This window comes from Pavona decussata, unplaced genomic scaffold (assembly GCF_977016875.1).
Source record: "Pavona decussata unplaced genomic scaffold, jaPavDecu1.1 SCAFFOLD_89, whole genome shotgun sequence".
NCBI lineage: Eukaryota > Metazoa > Cnidaria > Anthozoa > Scleractinia > Agariciidae > Pavona > Pavona decussata.
Window position 1 is genome coordinate 639,376 of NW_028145506.1, and position 20,144 is coordinate 659,519.

General features: G+C 38.4%; 1 protein-coding gene across 1 annotated transcript; it reads left to right on the top strand.

Moving 5' to 3' along the window:
* The first annotated feature begins 1,374 nt into the window (after positions 1-1,374).
* Positions 1,375-18,427, top strand: LOC146474428 (NADPH oxidase 4-like). Its single transcript, XM_085116946.1, has 21 exons — positions 1,375-1,605; positions 4,717-4,812; positions 7,291-7,401; positions 7,989-8,073; positions 8,373-8,470; positions 9,289-9,316; positions 9,428-9,474; positions 10,557-10,582; positions 10,674-10,754; positions 10,935-11,058; positions 11,132-11,224; positions 11,320-11,391; positions 13,139-13,201; positions 13,624-13,684; positions 13,833-13,941; positions 14,479-14,515; positions 15,043-15,125; positions 15,492-15,609; positions 16,686-16,757; positions 17,350-17,450; positions 18,158-18,427. Exons 1-21 carry the CDS (start codon positions 1,534-1,536, stop codon positions 18,276-18,278), a joined length of 1,698 nt encoding a protein of 565 aa, XP_084973072.1. The 5' UTR covers positions 1,375-1,533; the 3' UTR covers positions 18,279-18,427.
* The last annotated feature ends 1,717 nt before the right edge of the window (positions 18,428-20,144 follow it).

The following is a 20,144-nucleotide window of genomic DNA, read 5'->3' on the forward strand; positions in this document are numbered from 1 at the left end:
TGGGTGGTGCCTACTAATACAGGAATATTTTTGCGCGGTTTAAAACTATACGGAGAAAGCAGAACTTACCAAATGCTTTTGGTATCTCAAAAGAAAATTGGGGGTAACCATGCATTTTTCAGAGATAATTAAGCTTCAATTTAGGAAAAAATCCCATACATTGCTTTATATTTTGGCGTTTTTTAGAGATATTATTGCTTAATTATCTCTGAAAAATGTGTGGTTACCCCCAATTTTCTTTTTGGATTCCAATAGGCCTTGCTGAGATCTGTTTTTCCCGCATAGTCATAAACCGCACAAAAATACTTCGGTATTAGTAGGCACCGTCCTTAACGAGGAGTTTTCTTGGAGCTGTAACAGGAATTCTTCCCGTAGTGTTTGCAGTCTTTAAAGCCCAAATGTTAGGGAATGGCTTATTTCTACATCACGTTAACCACTCAACAATTTAAGAAATCCCAACTCGTAAAAAATCCGAAGGGTATTTTTGGCTCGGCTACGTCCTAAGTAATCGTTTTTCGCACAGTATCGCACAAGTAAAGCCTCATGAATACACTTCTCCAACGTCTAGTAAGCGAAACTTGCTCTTTCCACGCCGGTTAAAGCAAGAACTAGTTGAGACGTGTCGCTTTAGGACATTCAGTTCACATTCAGGCATTGTCTTCCTGCCTTCCCACTTACCGGTGTTGCACGACTTTATAACGTATCATCTACAACGCTGCAAGGGGGAGAGGGGGTCAGAAAAAGCTCAGATATGCTTGGGGGGGGGAGGGGTAGGTTAGAATAACACGTTTTCAACAAGATCGCGTGAAATACGCAAAAAATACTACACGTAATGCTCAAAACGGTTATTTCGGCGAGCGTTTCTCAACCTTACTGCAACTGCTTGTTTGAGTTCATCCTGGAACGGAGAAATTTGATGTCAATCACAAAGATTTAATTCCCCAGGAAGATGTATTCACTTTTATCTCCTGTTTTTATCATATGAAGGCTTGACGCGTTTGACCACAGTATAGGCGTTGACATGAGAATTTAGATGTTGATCATTTGGAAAATCTAATCACGGAAAGTAAACTTTAAATTTCACAAAAATAGGCAAATCAATTGACTCAATTGTCCTTTTGTAACTGTATCAGCGGTAAATTAAGGATATATTCGAGTTCTCTACGTAAAATATATCGTAAAATTTCCCCAGGAAAATATCCTTCAGCGCAGCTGTCGTTCAATATCGCGATGAGTACAATGATAAGAACAGCGCCAAGTTAACCAACCGGAAACTTGATTGTTTTTACCCGCATCATTAGTTATTATGAAGAGACAAAGGACTTTTGTCAATTTACTTTTGTCTTCTTTTCAAAACACTCTTCATGACCCGCGTGTGTATTTAATTTGCCGGCATCTATGTGTCTGAAGTATACACTTCATCTCTCTGCCGATTTCGGCTGTGCATTCAGGAGATACTTAACAACTCGGGATAACCTTAACAGAGGTTGTCAAGAGCAAGGACATAAAGAGAACTAGAAACGCTTGAAGCACATGGCTAAACTGATGAAAATCAGAAAATTCCTGCATCGTGTCATCGGAATTCTTCGTCGTTTTGTCGGGCCGGTAAGTATGTCTTCCGCTGCACTTGATATTGACGAAACTCAACTGAAATCAAATATTACTTAAGTCTACATCAGTAGACCACTGCAGCTAGCAGTTTTTTTAAAGTTCGAATGTTTAATATACGAGACACTCACCAATGACTAACAGGGGAAGAATTAAGTTAAAATTTTAATTTATGATAGTCTATTTTCATAACCACTTCCCAGGAACTTCAATACAGCGGGCAATTACATCTATATTTGTCGAGTTTTCTTCTTTTTTTTTTTAAATGTATCTATAAAATGTCTTATTATGTAACTTGATGCGATGTTGTTTTGAGTATTCAGGCTTTCTTTGTTAATAATAAAAAAATCGCCCGAACTTATGTCATATATTTAATTCATTTATCCCTTTTCAAATTTAAAATGTGATTAGAATGAAAATATCTTATCAGAGTTATGGGTCGTTAAAATTTCTAATCGGTTTACTGAGTCAAATCAGTCGTTCTCTCCTTGTCTTACATACAGCTTTTTTTCCCAGCAGAAGACTGAATGTTAATTTTTTTTCAGCCCACGCGACCAACTCAGAGTTTTTCTTCTAATGGGTTATTGTAAGCACCATCACTGCCTACCCTGCGAGCGGTGGTTTCTCTAACGGACGCTACGCGTGAAGAAACCATTGCTCGCAGGGCCGGTAGCCCCAGACGGATTAAAACACAAAAGAGTATCGGCCGGAAACAGTCGATTTGTTCGTAGTTCGACCGGCTAGGGGGCAAAGAATAGTACCGCCCAAACATTTATTGTTCCATTTTCCCTGTCTGTGAGAATTCGATTATAATGATCGTTTAAGTCCCTTTTTAAACTGAAAGGAAGGAAGCTAGGGTATTCTAAATGCTCCACATGGATATTTTTCAGCAATAACCTTATTCAACTATAATTCCTTTTTAAATTCACCCCGATTCACTTCTCTTCAGGAGGCCAAAGCCGTATTAACTAGAAATATGCTTAACATAGTTAAGGTGCACGCCTGAAGTAGCTTTAAACATTGTATAAGAGACTATCGGCCGGAAACAGTCGTGGATTTGTTCGTAGTTCGACCGAATTTGGGGGCAAAGAGTATTAACAGCGAATCATTTATTGTTCCATTTTCCCTTTCTGTGAGAATTCGATTACAATGATCGCGTTAAAATCCCATTTTATACTGAAAGGAAGGAAACAAGGGCATTCTAATACTTCACATGGATATTTTTTGTTAATAACTTAAGGCTGGTTTCCATATGATCGCAGATCGCAATAAGGTCTGCGATCGTCTGCGATCCTGCGATCGTGATCGCAGACGATCGCAGAAGATAGAACCATGTTCTATCTAAAGGCTGGTTTCCATATGATCGCGGATCGCAGATCGCAGATCGCAGATCGCAATAAGGTCTGCGATCGTCTGCGATCATATGGAAACTACTTCTGCGATCGTCTGCGATCCTGCGATCGTGATCGCAGACGATCGCAGAAGATAGAACCATGTTCTATCTCCTGCGATCGTCTGCGATCAATTGCGATTGTTTGCGATCTGCGATCTGCGATCTGCGATCCGCGATCATATGGAAACCAGCCTTTAGATAGAACATGGTTCTATCTTCTGCGATCACGATCGCAGGATCGCAGACGATCGCAGAAGTAGTTTCCATATGATCGCAGACGATCGCAGACCTTATTGCGATCTGCGATCTGCGATCATATGGAAACCAGCCTTTAATTCAACTACTGTATAATTATTTTTAAATTCACCCTACTTCAGTATGCCAAAGTAGTATTAAATAGTTGGAAACGAAAGAGTAAATACCAATACAGTGTACTTATATTAACTGGATATCACACGTGTTTGCCTGTCTGTTTCGTTCTACAATTTTCTCTAATTTGTGGTTTTATTGTACACACGCCAAGATTTCCTCCTTAACCACAAGCAGCTCGTATTGGTATCACAAGGAAAGGAAGCATTTGTTTTTCGCCAGGGTTTGGCCGGAAAGCTATGCAAGATGTTTATACAAAATGCGACAATTTCCTCACGCCCAGGCTGCGCACCTTCCCTTTGAATTCCAGTTATGAAACCAAAATTAACCGCTTCCGCAGTCGAAAGAGTGCCTGAAAAACTAGAACAAAATTTGCAATTTCTCGATGTGAAACTTTCAAAAACAGAGCACGCCTCAATAGAATAGATGTTCAATATTGGTAGACTTGCCTTAAGTCGTCCTATTCTTATGCGCCGAAAGAGTTACCAACGAACTACGAAGTTTTTCAACTCACTGGACAGAGTCCCACGAAAACGGACTTTGAGAAAGTCGAAATTATACTCCTGATTGCACTGAAAGATCGCAATGGACTATCAAATTTAGAATCAAATGCCCTTTTTTCTTATATGTTGCTGTAAAGAGACCGGATTAATGCAGTAACTCAACTCAGCGATTAAATTCATTTAGCTCACTAAATCATGAAATTTGTTTCAGAGGATGTTTGCTGTTCAGGATATCTTCAGAGCATTTAATACTTCCTGTCGTTGCATAGAAACAACCAACCCCGTTCCCAGGTTCCTCTCTCTTCTTTATCGAGGGAGAAAGAGAGAGGATCCTGGGAACGAGGTTGAGAAACAGGAAGCAATTCTCACAGAATGACTTCCGTTATCTGTCAAAAATAATAAGACTTGTAAAAAGTTAAAAATGGCCTGGAATAAGCTAGAAGGAGAAGAAAGGCCGAATATAATAACGAATGCGGAGCGTGGCTATGCTTTTTATCGAAGGGAGACGACAAGAGTTGAAAATTACGATAAAACACCACGCCCTAGAACTAAAGCTTGCTTCTTGGAGTGAAAGAAAAAAAACCCCGCTACTTTGAGATGGATTTGGTAAGCTTGATGCATGCTATAAGATGGGTGAAAACTTATACCGATTGCAAACAATTCCTGACATCTTTTGTCGCAAATCTGTATGTTCGACTCAACAAACTTACAACTCACATGGTCACACAGTCAGTCGATTCCCAAACCCGACGGGAGTCTGCACAGTTCCAAATGTTACTGAGCAATATTGTTGTTTTGTAATGGAGAAAATGTGACCTGATGTTGGATGGTTTTGTTTTGCAGGCAATAGTATCTACCGTCACTGCAGTATTTTTTCTGCGTTCGTATTACAAGTATAGATACTGTTCTGAGTATCATTATTTGTACGCGATGTTGGGGGTAAGTGAATTCATATTGTTGCGAAGCTAATGTAAGGGTGTGTTCTCGACTTTAATTTTTAGAATACAGTTGTTATTTCCTTTCGATAGTTTGTTCAAATATTTGAGTTAACAGTTGTGTTGTGGCTTGGTCCTCCTCGAAGGTTGAAATCAAGGCAAAACACTTAAGGATTTTATCAGCCTGATTGGTTGGTATTTGATGGAGAAAAGTTCAGCATTGGCGAGAATCTGTTTTCGTTATCTTCTTTTGTCGGATCAGTAGACAGTTTCACGGGAGAAGCCTAACCTTTGCAAGCAAAGACAGTTCGGATCTTAGTTCATTTGAGTCAGTAAGAGCAGTTATGTTTTCTTCATAGTCTCTTTTTGTTCGTTAGTTATGTTCTTCTATTTTCGTAAACGTATATAATTAATTTAGTTGCTGTCAGTCGAGAAACTTCATTAGGGCTTGCCCTAGGTTCAATCCTGCTTACTAGGTAAAAGTTCGGGCCTTGGCCGAGCAAAGTGCGGCCGGGGAAGTCGTAGCTGAAAGACCCACTTCTACATCTAGCAATTTTTCTTTGCCTTCGCCTTCCCCTCCTCAGTCTAAAAGATCGCTCTTAAAGTCGCTTAAAAAGTTACTTACTCCGTCGCAGGCGGCTGTGCTGACACCTTTAGATTTCCCACAAAATACGATTCCTACTCCAAGTGAAGCCTCTGAAAATTCCTTTTGTTCGGAGAACATAACGTTCAAACAGTGGAAAACAATCAGGATGATTTTGATAGTAGCGTTGCAACTTAGTATGCTGAGCAGTGAAGGAATGTACGACAACGTTGAAGACGGTCTTGAAAATTGTGAAAGTAGTTCCGTGTTAGACGCGTTGAGCGCTGATAGTTCTGATCATTTTTCTTCTGACGTATTTGGACAGATGGTCCCAACCAGAGATAAGAATTAGTTTTGCCAAAATACTCTACATGACATCTAACAGGAAAGAACAACGCAACTGTTCTAAGAAAATTGATAGGAAGGGAAACCAATCAGGCTGATAAAACCCTAAAGTGTTTTGCTTTGATTTCAACCTTCGAGGAGGACCAAGCCAAGGTTAGAGGAAGTAGGCAAACCTGTCCACAGCACAACTGTTAACTCTAATCTTTGAACAAGCTATGGAAAGGAAATAGCAACTGTACTCTAAAATTAAAGTCGAAAACACACCCTTACATTAGCTTCACAACAATATGTAACATTTAATTCGTCTTTCATCAGTAATTGTCTCTTATCGCGGCAATTTTAAATTTTGATGTTGCCCCGGTAAAGCAAAACGATTGACGGCTGCAGGTTTTAGCGTCTCGTCTTTTTGAAATAGCGAAGATATAACTTTGTTAAGTGTGAAATTTTTTATTGACGTTTGTGTGGAAACGGGCTTCATACAAAGGTCTGCAAAAAGTCCTGAATTTACGGAAGTATACCTTCGTTATTTTGAAACTTGGCCTTTTTACTTATTTTAAGGTGTTTATTATTACCTGGCCTACGACAAAATTTAAATTACCGTGAAAAAGGTACTCTGTCATCAAAGATTGGATAAGAAATCAATTATGATGTATAAAACTTTAAATGGGATGACACCAGAACATTTAAGATCAAGCTTTGTTTTTCGCGATAATTTGAATTCTTATCATTTAAGGAATACTGAAAACACGCTAACTCTTCCACAACCGCGCACTGATTATTTGAAGAAAAGTTTCTCATACAGTGGAGCTCAGTTGTGGAACAGTTTGCCAGTAGAATTACGGCAAGCAACTTCCTTGAATGATTTTAAGACTAAATTGAGACGCCACAGTTATAAGTAAGATTTTTAAACACGGCCTCCAAGAAAAGCAGCATTTATTGTTTAGCTTTTTGTTTTATTATTTTTAACTTTTAACAATCCTTGTTAGGTAGATGGACAGTTAGTTGATAATGATAATTAAGTAGCTGATGGAAAAACCGTGTATAATTAACAATTATTCCACGAGCGCGCGTTGGATATGAGATGATAGATAGCCAACGAGGCGCGTAGCGCCGAGTTGGCTATAATCATCTCATATCCAACAAGCGCGAGTGGAATAATTGTTTTATTAAAAACAATCAAGAAATATTGCTAGATCTTACTGATTTCGCTGTGCAAGAACAACCAGGAGACAATTTTAATGGTCACCATTTCTCGGCCATGGTATAATTGCTCATATACCATGGCCGCTAAGCTAATCAAATCCCTCGAATTGCATTATACAATGATTCAGTTTTTAATAAATAAAGTTATCCTATCCTATCCTATCCTATGCTGTTATATTTACCCCCCTTCCCCCCTCTCGGGAATCTAACCGATGACCTGGATGTAGTTATTCTTCTTCGGGAATTTAACCAAATATTAGATCAAACAGGAACGTTTAAAAAAAATTGGCCCGTTCACAGGGTATTGTCTGGACCAGAAACTTAAAAGGCTGACAAGTTTCTTAATCGCAGGATAGTTTGTGTTGGTCACGTGGTTCAGCCTCGGTTCTATGCGTCAGTTGTTGCCTGATACTTCTTCCAATGTGTCGTAATGTGTTGGCACATGTCAGGAACTCCAACAAGGTAGGAATGAGATCCAAACGCACTTTTCTGGTCTGCGTAGTAGATTTTAATTTAAAGACTTCTTCCAATCCTGTTATCGTGCGTTATCTTAGAAGTCGGATGCAAGGGGCAACATTGCGCGCCATTTCTAAATTTCGCCGTTTGCCGGAACTACCTAAGAAATCATTGCGCTCGACATTGCACGCAACAGGGCTTTTAATGTTGTATTTTGTGTCCCACTCTTTCACTCTCAGCCTACTACTATACACAGGCTACAGTAACTTTCAGTGCGTTTTTCGCACATGCGTGGTAAAGAGGAAGGTGCGGTTTTGCTAACAAAAACCACAACACAATAAACAAAACAAAACAACGACTACAAAAACAACAACAACATCATCATCATCATCATCATCAACAACAACAACTACAACAACAAAAGGGAACAAAATCGTGCAGAAAAGCTTCATGAAAAAGCCGGTTGTTCGATGAACGCAGTTGAAATTCGCGATAAGGAATCGAAATGCACACACTTTCATCAATACAAAACACGGGAAAAATACTAAAATAGTTTCAAGAAATCAATAACATATCAATATAATGTATTGCAGGTTATTGGTCGTATATTTGGACGCTTATTGGACAAGAATATCTGGTTCCATAAGGCATGCGCAGTTGTTATCATCATATCAGCAGGTAGATCACATCTCCGGCTGCAAACCTCGTCTCTTGAGGATAAGGCCTTCAAGCTCAAGTCTGGGTTGCTATAACCAATAAACATGTGACGAGAGTAAGCATAGAATTTAAGACTACATGTAGTACTGATTTTGGATCCTACTAAAACAATATATTTTCTCGTTCGCGTTCAGCTCTGTGAGAGATCGATTGTCTCAGTACTCGAGTCCACGTTGGCGCTGCGTGAGGGGATCTTTTTTCAGCTTTCTTCTATTTAATTCAACCAGTTGTATTACCTATGTTGTATTTCCGTTTTTCAGGCGTTCATATCGGAGCTCATTTTGTAAATGCCAGGAGATTTTCAGCCAATTACAGTTTCAACTTCACGGATTTAAATTTTGCTTCCTACCAAAACCAGGTAAGGATATGGAAAAGTTGATCAAAACAGTTTAAAGTATATTGGGCAACGATACTAGCTCTTCACTACTACCATTCTATCGCGGGAGATGCGAGTGGAGAGGAAGGGAAAGCTCCATTCTATAAGCTTATATGCGTATGTAAAGGTCTGCCTTAAATAGGATGTATGATTTTGACTAGTTTGCTCCGAAATGGAGTAAATTTTTTCCGCTTTGGGCTGCAAACACCTGAGGGGTTTAAAAACTTAAGATTCTTAAAGACATGCAAAAATTACAGAGAGATTAAGATTTGACGTTTCGGAGTCATCTTGACTCCATTATCAAGAGAAAAAATTAGTTTGTGAACGCGGATATTTAAATAGGCTGGAGCAGATTCTAAAAGAGGTACGAAAAATCATGTATTATTTTGTAAAATTGGTTAACGTTCGGGTTATTGATTACTTATGATGAGAAAAGTGCCATTTTCTTCTGTTTTAGACGAGGAATACAAAGTGATTATACAACTCAAAGTTGTGTAGTACTGTTCGGTATACGTGTTAGTTATTATGTTTTCGAGCATTGAGACGAAACTTAAACTAATTAATTAGTTAATTAATTAATTAATTAATTTATCAATAAGAAGTGGACTAGCAAATATGCCCCATCTTATTAGAGAACTTACAAATTGTTTTATTTTCAAATCTTTTCGTTAGCTCTGGAAGCGGAGTGTAATACGGTCTCATATTTTGCCCTCGTCCATTCTGTTGCCTGTTTCCACTCTAAAATGTATGCTATTCACTATGATAATCGTATTGCGGACTTGTTTCTCCTTTCCTTTTAGGAACCTCTAGAATTATTCTTTACTTCAGGTAAGGAAGGTTGTTCCAATCGTCTCAAATCTAACCAAAACATGTTATTTCAACCACATGTATTTTCTGCCAGGAAACGTTTGGTTTAAATGCTGCATATTTTTGTTTCAGTTGCTGGATTAACGGGCATATTAATGGCGCTACTTTTGCTAGCCATGGTAAGTGAAATATATATATGTTTGCAAGTGCGCTGCATGGATCACTTTTCAATTTCTTAACCAATCAGTTAATTAGTCGGACAGTCAGTCAGTTAGCCTGTCGGATGTTCATTCCTTCCTTCCTTCAGTCAGTCAGTCAGTCAGTCAGTCAGTCAGTCAGTCAGTCAGTCAGTCAGTCAGTCAGTTGGTCAGTCAGTCAGTTGGTCAGTCAGTTTGTCAGTCGGACAGTTGGTCAGTTTAATAATTTGTTAGTCTCGGTCAATCAATGAGTAAGTCGATCCGTCCTCCAATTCTTCTGTTAGTCAGTCAGTCCGTCCGTCGGTCTGGCAGTCAGTCAGTCAGTCAGTCAGCCAGCCAATCAGCTAATCAGTAGGGTCTGTCGGATTATGCTCGTAAAATAGAGTATTATGCTTTCGGGCGTCACCCGTGAAAGCAGGGTATTATGCTCAAAATTATGCTCGGCTGGAGGTATAGTGCTCAAATTATGCCGGACTAAAATGACACTTCCACCCCACCCCCCATAGGACCGTACCTATTATTAAATATTCCTAGTCTTTCTCAATTATATGATTCTGCCATGATGCAAATCCACGAACACTGTACAAGCTTGGAAGCCTGGCATAAAGAGGTAACCAGGCCTTTGATTATACCAAAATGCACTGGGTACGAGTCTAAGGTATCCAGTTCCTAAAATATTCCCGCTTTATTCAACTTTGTACATTCTAGTTGGAGTTGCTGGCAAAATTTGCATACACTTTTCACAGTTTTCAGAAACAACAGCATTATGCTGCAAAATACATTAGTATTATGCCAGCATTATACCTGATGCTCCAGATATAGTATTATGCTCAAAATTATGCTGGCATAATCCGACAGACCCTACTAATCAGTCAGTTAGTGAGTCAGTGAGTCTGTCAGTGAGTAGGTCAGTCCGGTTGTCAGTCAGTCAATCAGTCAGTCAGTCATTGAACTGTACACTAGCTACTCAGTCACTAAAGTCATATTTCAGTCATCTAATCATTACATCATGGTAGCTTTTGATAGCATTGTAATATGACTGTTTTTGTTGTATTTAAATCCAGATTGTGACATCAATGACTGCTGTGAGGTAAAAAGAACCCCTTTCTAATATTCCTTGACTTAAAGGTTTCAACGCATGTATTTCTTTCCAACGTTGTTAATCGCATTGTTTTTTCTAGGCAAGCCTCGTATGAGATGTTTTGGTACACCCATCATCTGTTTATCGTATTCTTTTTGCTTCTGTTTGTCCACGGTTTTGGGTAAGTAGAAGATCAATCACAGTTTCAACTAAAAGTAATAGCTTGTGACATTTTAGCTTCAACTTTTGTCAACACACATACTTTAGAACTACCGGACGCGAGAGAGTGGTGCAAATAGAGCCTATTTTTCTCCTGCATCAAAGTCCATCCATAATGCACTGCTGTTCTCTTGTGTTTCAGTGGGGTAGTAAAACACCAAGTCAACCTACACACTCACTTACCCGGATGTGAAATGAACAAGAATAAAACCAGTCACGTGACATGGTGTTCAGAGGATCCTGTATTTAGGGCGGATGAACCAGAGGTACATTAACAATGGCTTTATGCTGCGCAGTTGAGATAATCAATCATTTGCTCGACTTCTGTTTTTTTTTCAGGCTTGGAAGTGGTGCATTGTTCCTCTGTTGATCTACATAATGGACCGAGTCATAAGAGCAGTCAGGAGTTTTCAAAAAGTTGAAATTATTCAGGTAAGTGAAGCCGTTGGCTTTAGAAATAAACACAGAAGTTTTAAATTTTTTTCCCTTTTTTTCTCGTGCATATCTCTCATATTATACATCCTCAGGTTGTTCAGCATTATGGTGAAGTCGTGGAAGTGAAGATGAGAAAAAATAACTTTACGGCTGCTCCTGGACAGGTAACAAACGTATAACGAACTTGAACACCTTACGAAATAAATTGGGAAAATTGAGGAAACTTGTAATATAGTAATGTGTCTCCGACTCAGTTGATTGAGCAACGGACTACCGTGCGGGAGGTCGTGGGTTCAAACCCCGGCCGGACCAACACTCAGGGTCTTTAAATAACTGAGGAAAAAGTGCTGCCTTTGTAATGACATCTGCAAATGGTTAGACTCTCTAGTCTTCTCGGATAAGGACGATAAACCGTAGGCCCCGTCTCACAACACTTCAATGTTCATAACCCTGTGGGACGTTAAAGAACCCACACACTAATCGCAAAGAGTAGGGCATGGAGTTCCCGGTGTGCTGGTCTGGTCTTTGTGCTGTTTCATGATTTCATGGGTTGGGTGGGTAGGATGAGGTCGCTAATGGACAAATGCTGATGTAAACCGCATTTGAATATATATGAATAGAAAATGCGGTATATAAATGCATTACCATTACCATTGTGTCAAAGCCTTCTATCCACCATTAGAAGGTTTGGTAATCGGCTGGGACACGAATCTATACGCATTCGATTAAAAAACGTAGTCACGTGCAATGTGTGAATGGTACACGACGCGACCTGATGGAATTATGGGGTGCCCTAATTTTAAATGTGCATATTTCGTGGTTTGTTTTGTTTTTTCATTTTGTCCGCGAGAAATGTGTAAAAATTCGACCTTTAAAACCGCGCGCACTTTTATTTTCTAACAAGAATGCTAATAAACTGCTCGTAAGTCAATCTCTTCAGTCCCAGAAAGCTGTTGGATCTTAGCGTTTGTGGCTAACACCTTTTACCTGCCAACGTTTTTTCAATCGAGTGTATATTAATCTATAGACCCTATGCAAAAATGGCTGACATTCTAATATTCTTTTGTTTACATTCAAACTCGTGCTTGTTAGAGATCCTACACAGATTATCATATCAGTTGGTAACTACTAAGTAAGCTGCTAGAGATAAATGCAGAGACACCTGCGGCTAAATGACATTCCAAGCAAAAGAGGAAAGCTCATGTGATAGGGGATTACCAGTGAGACCAGTATTTATAGAACAAAACAATTCCTGTAAGGTGACACACCTCCAGTAAGGGTTCGGGACAGTTATCACCAGGGGTGATTCGTAACAGAGCAGTTTTCGATTGAGTGTCGTAAAACCAAAACCAAAGTAATAACTCTGGCCAATCACAAAAGACGTAAACAACACAATGAACCAATCAGAATTCGAAGCAAATACGTGTTACCAGCGTCAAGCGCGGGAAATCGCGTGTGAGCAAGTGGCGATTGGTTTTGATTTGACTTCCCATTGGTTGAGAAAATTGCGCGATTTTTTGCTAACCAATCATAGATCGCAGTAAAGTAAAACTAAAGCAAACGCAAAATTACTTCCTACCCTCCACTGAAAACCGCTCTCTTCGCAGCCAAGCATGAAAGGGGGATAGCGTTAAGAGGTAGCCTCGCACGCAGTCGTTTTTACGGGAGTCATATTACTTTTCTGTCTACCCTAAAAGCGACTGCATGCGAGGCTTCGCAAGATGGCAATGAATAATGGTTCTCACTGGGTTTGATTCCGGAAAATTATACTGCAACAATCTGGCATTAAGGACAGGATTTCAATCGGAGAAGCTATTGACAGTATTGAGTTAGTAGAGCCGAGGCTCCATACAAACTGTATTTGAAAGAAATACCTGGCCTAAGAGTATTAACGACCACATTTTGTTTTAGTACGTGTTCATCAAATGTGCAGATGTCTCAAGATTTGAGTGGCATCCATTCACCTTGACACAGGTTTGAGAAATTTAACTGATGCGTTTATTGTAAATTGTAGCCACCTTATTTTGCCATTGATATCGTGCCTGCTAAGGTACAGGGAAGGTAGTCTTGTTCTTGTACTTTCTCCAAGTTTTTCCAACCAAGGAGGTCATATAGAGAGCAGGAACGGCTCAGTGATGAGAACACTCACCTTACACCAATGTGGTCCGGGTTGAGTTTGTTGTTGGTTTTCGTCCCTGCTCCGACGGATTTTCTCCGGGTTCTCCGGTTTTCCTCCCTCCACAAAATACCAACATTTAGAAAGTCAGATTCGATCTCGAAACGGTGGACGAATAGCCACTCTGTGGATGTGCCATTGAAAGTCCCATTTATGAATTTATTTTAATTTATTGTCTGCATAGAGACTTAACACAAATCTTTGTTTTTTTTTTTTGTAGTGTCCTTCGCTAGACGATTCTACATTTTCAATACATTGTAAGATAATAGGAGATTGGACAGGTAGGTCACAACAGCGTACATTTTAACATTTCAATTTCACTTTAACTAATCGCACGGGTGTGATCTCTTATGATCAATTCTCTAAATTATACTGATTTGAAGAATGGATCTCTCAGCTAACTTGAATATTACGTTTCATGCTTTTCAGAGACGTTTGCGGACAGGCTGCGTCAAACGTGGTCAGAAGAAGAGCAAAAAGCTTTGATGTCCTTGTTTCAAAATGGAAACTGTTCCAGCTACGTGAGACCAAGTATAAAGTAAGATCGAAAAGTTTAAATGATCATGAATTCTTAAGTCAAAGAAAAAAAAAAGAAAGAAAAGAAAGAGAAAGAAAAAAAAGAGAAAGAAATAATAAGAATTGAGTAACCAAAAGGCACCTAATATAGCTACTTGGCTTCACGCCGAGGATAAGAGCTGAATAACTATTTTTATGAGACGTTCTGTAACAAAACTGTATGTAGTTGACGGCAAAGGAAAAAAATTCGCAACTTTCAGCACTGCAACAACTCAGTTTTAATTCTCGAGGCCTAAACATTCAATCCCACAAAGTCAGACGTTTTCTAATTACTACAAGAAGTGTATCAATCAGGTCAATATTTCCAGACGTTTCCCTACAATATCTAACTTTAGCTATCTTTAGCAGACATTTTTCACTGCCTCGCGCTACGTAAATATGTGTAGTCCTTCAATCTCTACCGTTTAGACACATCAAACTATTCTACAAAAACTTTGGCATAGCCTTGAAATTTAGTGACAGCCTCAAATAATACCATTTTTTTTTAACACTGAATCAGGATTGCTGTTGACGGTCCTTATGGAAGCCCGTGCATGGTAAGGAAACATTTACAACAACTTCCTTTTACAGTCAACTCTGCCAGCTCCGCGAGTTAGTGTCCTTAATATCGAGAGTGTGTAATAACGGGAATTTATTTCAGTAAAACGTCTGTAATTTATTTTTGCCGGGATTTTAGCTGCTATCCGTATAATGCTGCATGACGTGTCCACAAGGCGAGAACTGGCTGTATTCATGATCTCAGTATGTATTTTAGCGCGATTTGTTTGCGCTAAGCCTGGGTGACAGGAGAAAAAGGAATTAGAAAGAGCGTGAAAATTAGGGGTGGCATACTCGAGAAGCTCTCGCGCTATCCGTTTGAATCGTCGCTGTACGCTTTCAGACGCGCGTCACTTATCGATGTGTCGATAGAAAAAAAAAAGAGAAAATTGACACTATATAACAGTATTTGAACAGGTAAATGAAATGTCCGCTAATTAACTGACTACTCATCCAAACATTTTTGGATCCCCTCCAAGTTGTAAGTCCTATTACTGCGACTCTTTTCTTGTGATTTTTTTGACAGGATATTTGGAGGTATGACGTCAGTGTGTGCATAGCAACAGGAATTGGTGTTACTCCTTTTGCTGCCATCATAAATGAACTCAGGTATGTTTAAAAAGAGTCTTTTTTGGGGGAAATGAAGCATTATTTTCAAATACAGTCGGTACACTGTCAAGAGATGGCATACAAGATGACGTGAATTGTTCCGAGCTATGTGAACGTGGCGGTTTCGCGACCTACGGAGCTTGGCGAGTTAATTATATATAAATTAAAAAGTAAAATAACCTTCGTGTTTTAAGAAAAACCTCCTCTTGAACATAGCAGACGTTTCGTGCCAGTTATATCAACTTTGAAGTCATACAAATTGAAATTGTTCCGCACCCATAAATTTGCTTTAAAAGTGTAAGGTAAACTAACCTTTTTTGTAATTAATTATTCAGCTAATTTTAAATTATCTATTTTTTTCCACAGACAAAACGTCAAATCTGGAAGACGTTTAAAGCTTCGCAGATTGTATTTTGTTTGGGTTTGTAAAAATGTCCATTCTTTCGAGTGGTTTGTGGAACTTTTACACTCCACCCATACTGAGGTAAGATTTTATTACCTTTTTCAAATGCTTACTCTTGAACAAACTCCACGTCAATCGAAAGTCTAACATTACATAACATAACATAACATAACATAACATAACATAACATAACATAACATAACATAACATAACATAACATAACATAACATAACATGACATGACATGACATGACATGACATGACATGACATGACATGACATGACATGACATAACATAACATAACATAACATAATATATTTTGTTCAGGAAATCAACAAAATAAAAACATTTCCTGAAAAGGGGAAATCGTGAGGTTAGCCCTATGTAAAACAATTAAAATTAGTTCCATACAGTTTCTGACTGGATCAATTTTTAAACTTCCATTGTTTCAGTCTAGTACGTTGGTGCTCTTTCATGCTCCACTTGGCGGGAATTAACGTGTTATACGTACGTCTCGCTTGTCTGTGAGAGGAAGAGAGCGCTTAGGTGCTACGCTGTAGAAGACCACATTCACCAGGAAATCTGCTCGAGTGTTTTAAAAATTCTGAAAGCCGCAGAGTCATCATTCTTTCACTTTGACCTATAAATTCCGCTTGAAAGTGAATATACGAAAATTCATAAAATGTCTGGCCTGCGAACAGCAGACGTATTTCCGGTCGTACGACCGGAAATACGTCTGCTTTTCGCAGGCTATAAAATGACCAGCACCCAGTTGGCTTGATAGCTCAGTTGGTAGAGCACAGCACCGGCATCGCAGAGGCTTTGTTTTCGCAATAACTGTGATGATTATTCACTTATTTATTCAAATTCCGCTTACCTAGATTGAAAATATCACTAAAAGATACTGGAGATTATCGTAGTTATGTATGCAATTTGAGCAGTTGCGAATTTTATTTTTCAGGTTTCCTTTTCACAGCTGCCCAAGTTGCTTACATAACCTGCGATTCCCCGCTTAGCAGCCTTGTTTTTTCATTCTGAGAAGAAAAGTAAAGTAAAGTAAAACAGAAATTGCATTTCTTTCATCTCTAAATACAGGTGCTTATGTGGGGATCTTGTATATTTTACTCCTCAACTAACATTAATTATTATTTTTTAAAGCTTTGGGAGAGAAACCGTCCAGATTTCCTTATATGTAATTTTTACGTCACAGGCACACAGTCTGAAGAACAGGTATTGCGCATGACATGATTTATTTCATTCTATCGAAAATCGCTGGTAAAATGATTTCACAATGAAGCAATTTACTTTGAGATTGAAGTTTAGGTTAGTTGGGCCTATCATTGCTCCACTCATGTCCAGAAATGCACCTAACCCTGAATTTGGGTACTTTTATAAGACAGACCTTTTTGTCATTTTCATATGACTTCATTTTTGACATAACTGTGATTTGTGTTCTAGTAATAGTTATGGTTAGGGGACACCTTGTGATGTCTATCATTCAGTTCAAGCACCTCATTAGCGAGCATTTCTGGGCATATCTCAACCCTAACCAAAGCAATTTATAATTCAACTTTAATTTAAGTCGCTTTAAACAGCCTTTGGACTTAGAACAAATCTGAAACTTATGAATCCTATTTTTAACCTGTCCAATTTGCAGTCCCAAGATCTCCCATTAGTTTACTCTCCAGGTGACAAGAATGTTTTACAAAACGAAAACTGGTCACAAATAGCTCATGATCCCACGTTAATCTTTTATGTAATGCATCCCATTGTAATAATTTATTCCTAATATACTGACTCACACGATCAAAATAATTTCCAGGTAGACACGAAACAGTATAACGGATGGCTCACGAGCAGATTGCACCAAAATAGGCCATCTTGGAAAGCGGTGTTTGATCGAGTTAGCAGAGAAAATCCCAGGTAAATGTCACCGATAAAATATAATACTTATTTTACTTCACCAACTCCAAAGCCTCGCTTCTACACAACTCCACCCACAGTTTTTGGGAAATATTACACTGTATAAACCATTTCCAAGTTCCTTTGAACCTCATTATGAAAGCGAGGCTAAGTGCAAAGGTTTTGTTATGATTATTATGCAGACAAAACTAGTTTTCATATGAAAAGTTTTGCACTAAGCCTCGCTTTCATAGTTAGGTTCACAGCAACTCGTAAATGGCCTATTCTGTTCATTTCTACTGTTTAAAAACTTTGCTAAAATGAAATTTCAAAAATGTAAATATTGCACTCCGAAAGTGATTCTTTGGTGAGAGAGCGGGGGAGGATTTAACAAACGTTTCAAAAGTACGACTAGGTCTGTTAGGACCAACTTTTCTTCTCAATGGTTCAGGGTTATCATTGAATACAAAGAATGAATCAAATTTTTGCGTAAAAAACGTGGCTTGAATTCTCAGTACAGTGTATTGAAAATGCTACCGTTTACTTAACAAATGCAGAAGCTTCAGTGACAGTGATAAGTTTTTTTCCCCTTTTAAGTCAAATGTTTCCTTGGTTAAAACATACCTTGAGCGAAGCAAAACAACAAAAATGCTTAGGGCACGAGCCAGCTTCCGTGACAGTTTTTTTTTGTTCTTTAATCGGTATTTTCGTCTATCTTCTCGTTTCAGGACAGAGGTTGGCATATTTTACTGCGGAAGCCGGAAAGTTACATCTGTATTGAAAAAGACTTGTCAGCGGTTCTACCCAACAGGAACGAAATTTATTTTCAATAGAGAAATTTTAACATAAAAACGCAAACATGTTAAAAAGAAGAAATAAATATTTTCTACTTGTAAATAAATGTTTTTAAAATTTACTCTTTACAAATGACATTTGCAGAGTAATTAATCGCCCTCATTATAATCATCATCATAATCATAATCATCATCATCATCATCATCATCCATCCTTTATTATTATTATTTACAAAATAGATTCCATTTTGCCGTGCGTCTGTACTCTGACAACGCACATACGACATCAAAACGTGGTAAGAACGAAGAAGTACGCTGCGGGCCGCAGACGAGTAGCGTGACGAATGGCGAACTAAACCAAACTGACACCTTTGCATCTCATTTCCTTTTATACTGTGATAAATATTCATGCAAATATGCAATGAAATATTTCTCAACCAACAGTAATTAGCAACTTAGCACTGTTCACTTGTCAGACTCGTTTTATGCCTTTTGTCAAATACTTGTGCCTGGGTATTCGGGAACAAGGCAGTGAGAAAGACACGCACCCACGGCATGGCTAATTTCATCATTTAATTGCGTTTTTCTGTAATATTTCTACATCAACACATAACTTCTCTTTAGTTAAAACATTTTTCATATAAGTATTCTGCTAGAAATCAAGCATATGATAAATTCCACTGAATTCTTAATGCTCATAATACCTTGCCTCATTATCAACATAATGTGTTTCAAATGAAGTATGAATATATGAAACATATATTTTGACCTGCGGATAAAACATTAAATAGATAAAAGATCCTCGCAGTTAGCACGCAACTTAAGCAGTTGCGAAAAGAAAGCTTGAAAAAATTCAGGCTTGAACAGGTTCGACAGGGACGGCGGAGCCTATTTTCAACTGAGGGGTCTTGAAAACGAGCGCCGGGGTGGCGAGTCTGGAGCCATCCTACCCCCGAGAACATTTTGAAATCTAGAGGCTCGGAAATGGTATTTTCAACATTCTCCAGGTTTTGTATAAGGTTGTAGCTTTGTAAATTCTCGTCACAAAAATAAAGCGAGTACGATTCAAACACTACTTTCATCTAGTGAATACTTTTAGGTATTTTACGTCTTTTCTCAAATAACTTGTGAGCATGAATCGAATTAACGTTAACGGAAATAGTTTACTAATTGGTCAAAAATGTTACGAGATACGGTCCCTTGAGAACACGCGCGTAAGAAACGTTTTGGGACACATTGTGCTTCCCTGCCAAAACATTTATCAGCTTTTATTGCTGTTTATGCTTCATATAGTCTATGTATAACGCTTTTCTAAGTTCTTCTTTATCTATACAATTTCTGTTACCACCAAACGTGGCAAGAACTGATCGAATGGACTCATATTTTAAAGCTAACATTGCCAGCAATCGTGAGGAGTGAGCGGAGCGCAGCTCTTTTGCGGGCGCGAAAATACATAGTAGTAAGCAATCACAGAAAGTTAGAGAAAATTTTCACGAGATAATGAAGTCTTTGCTCTTTGATCAACCAAAGATTTCAATGTAGTTTCGTAATTAGAGTAATAAATAATCTATGTCCTTCGAAGAAAACTGTTTATAGCAGTCTATTAAAATGTTTTACTCTGCCACACTCCGTCACCTATAATTAAAAGCAATTCTCTGTAATTCAAAATGCAACGAAGTCCGCGCATGCTTGGATTACACAACTCTACTGTTTATATACGCTACTTTTATTATTAAAAAACACAGAATTAACGTGAGAGACCATGCCGAGGACATTTTCTAAATGTAATAAAAAATGAATCTGGAAACAAACTATAAAAACGCTTCTTGACAATTATTCCTTGATGGATTTAAGTATCAATTTCGTATGTTATAAGTTAAATTATTAAAAGCATTTTTAAGTATAAACCAGTGATAAACAT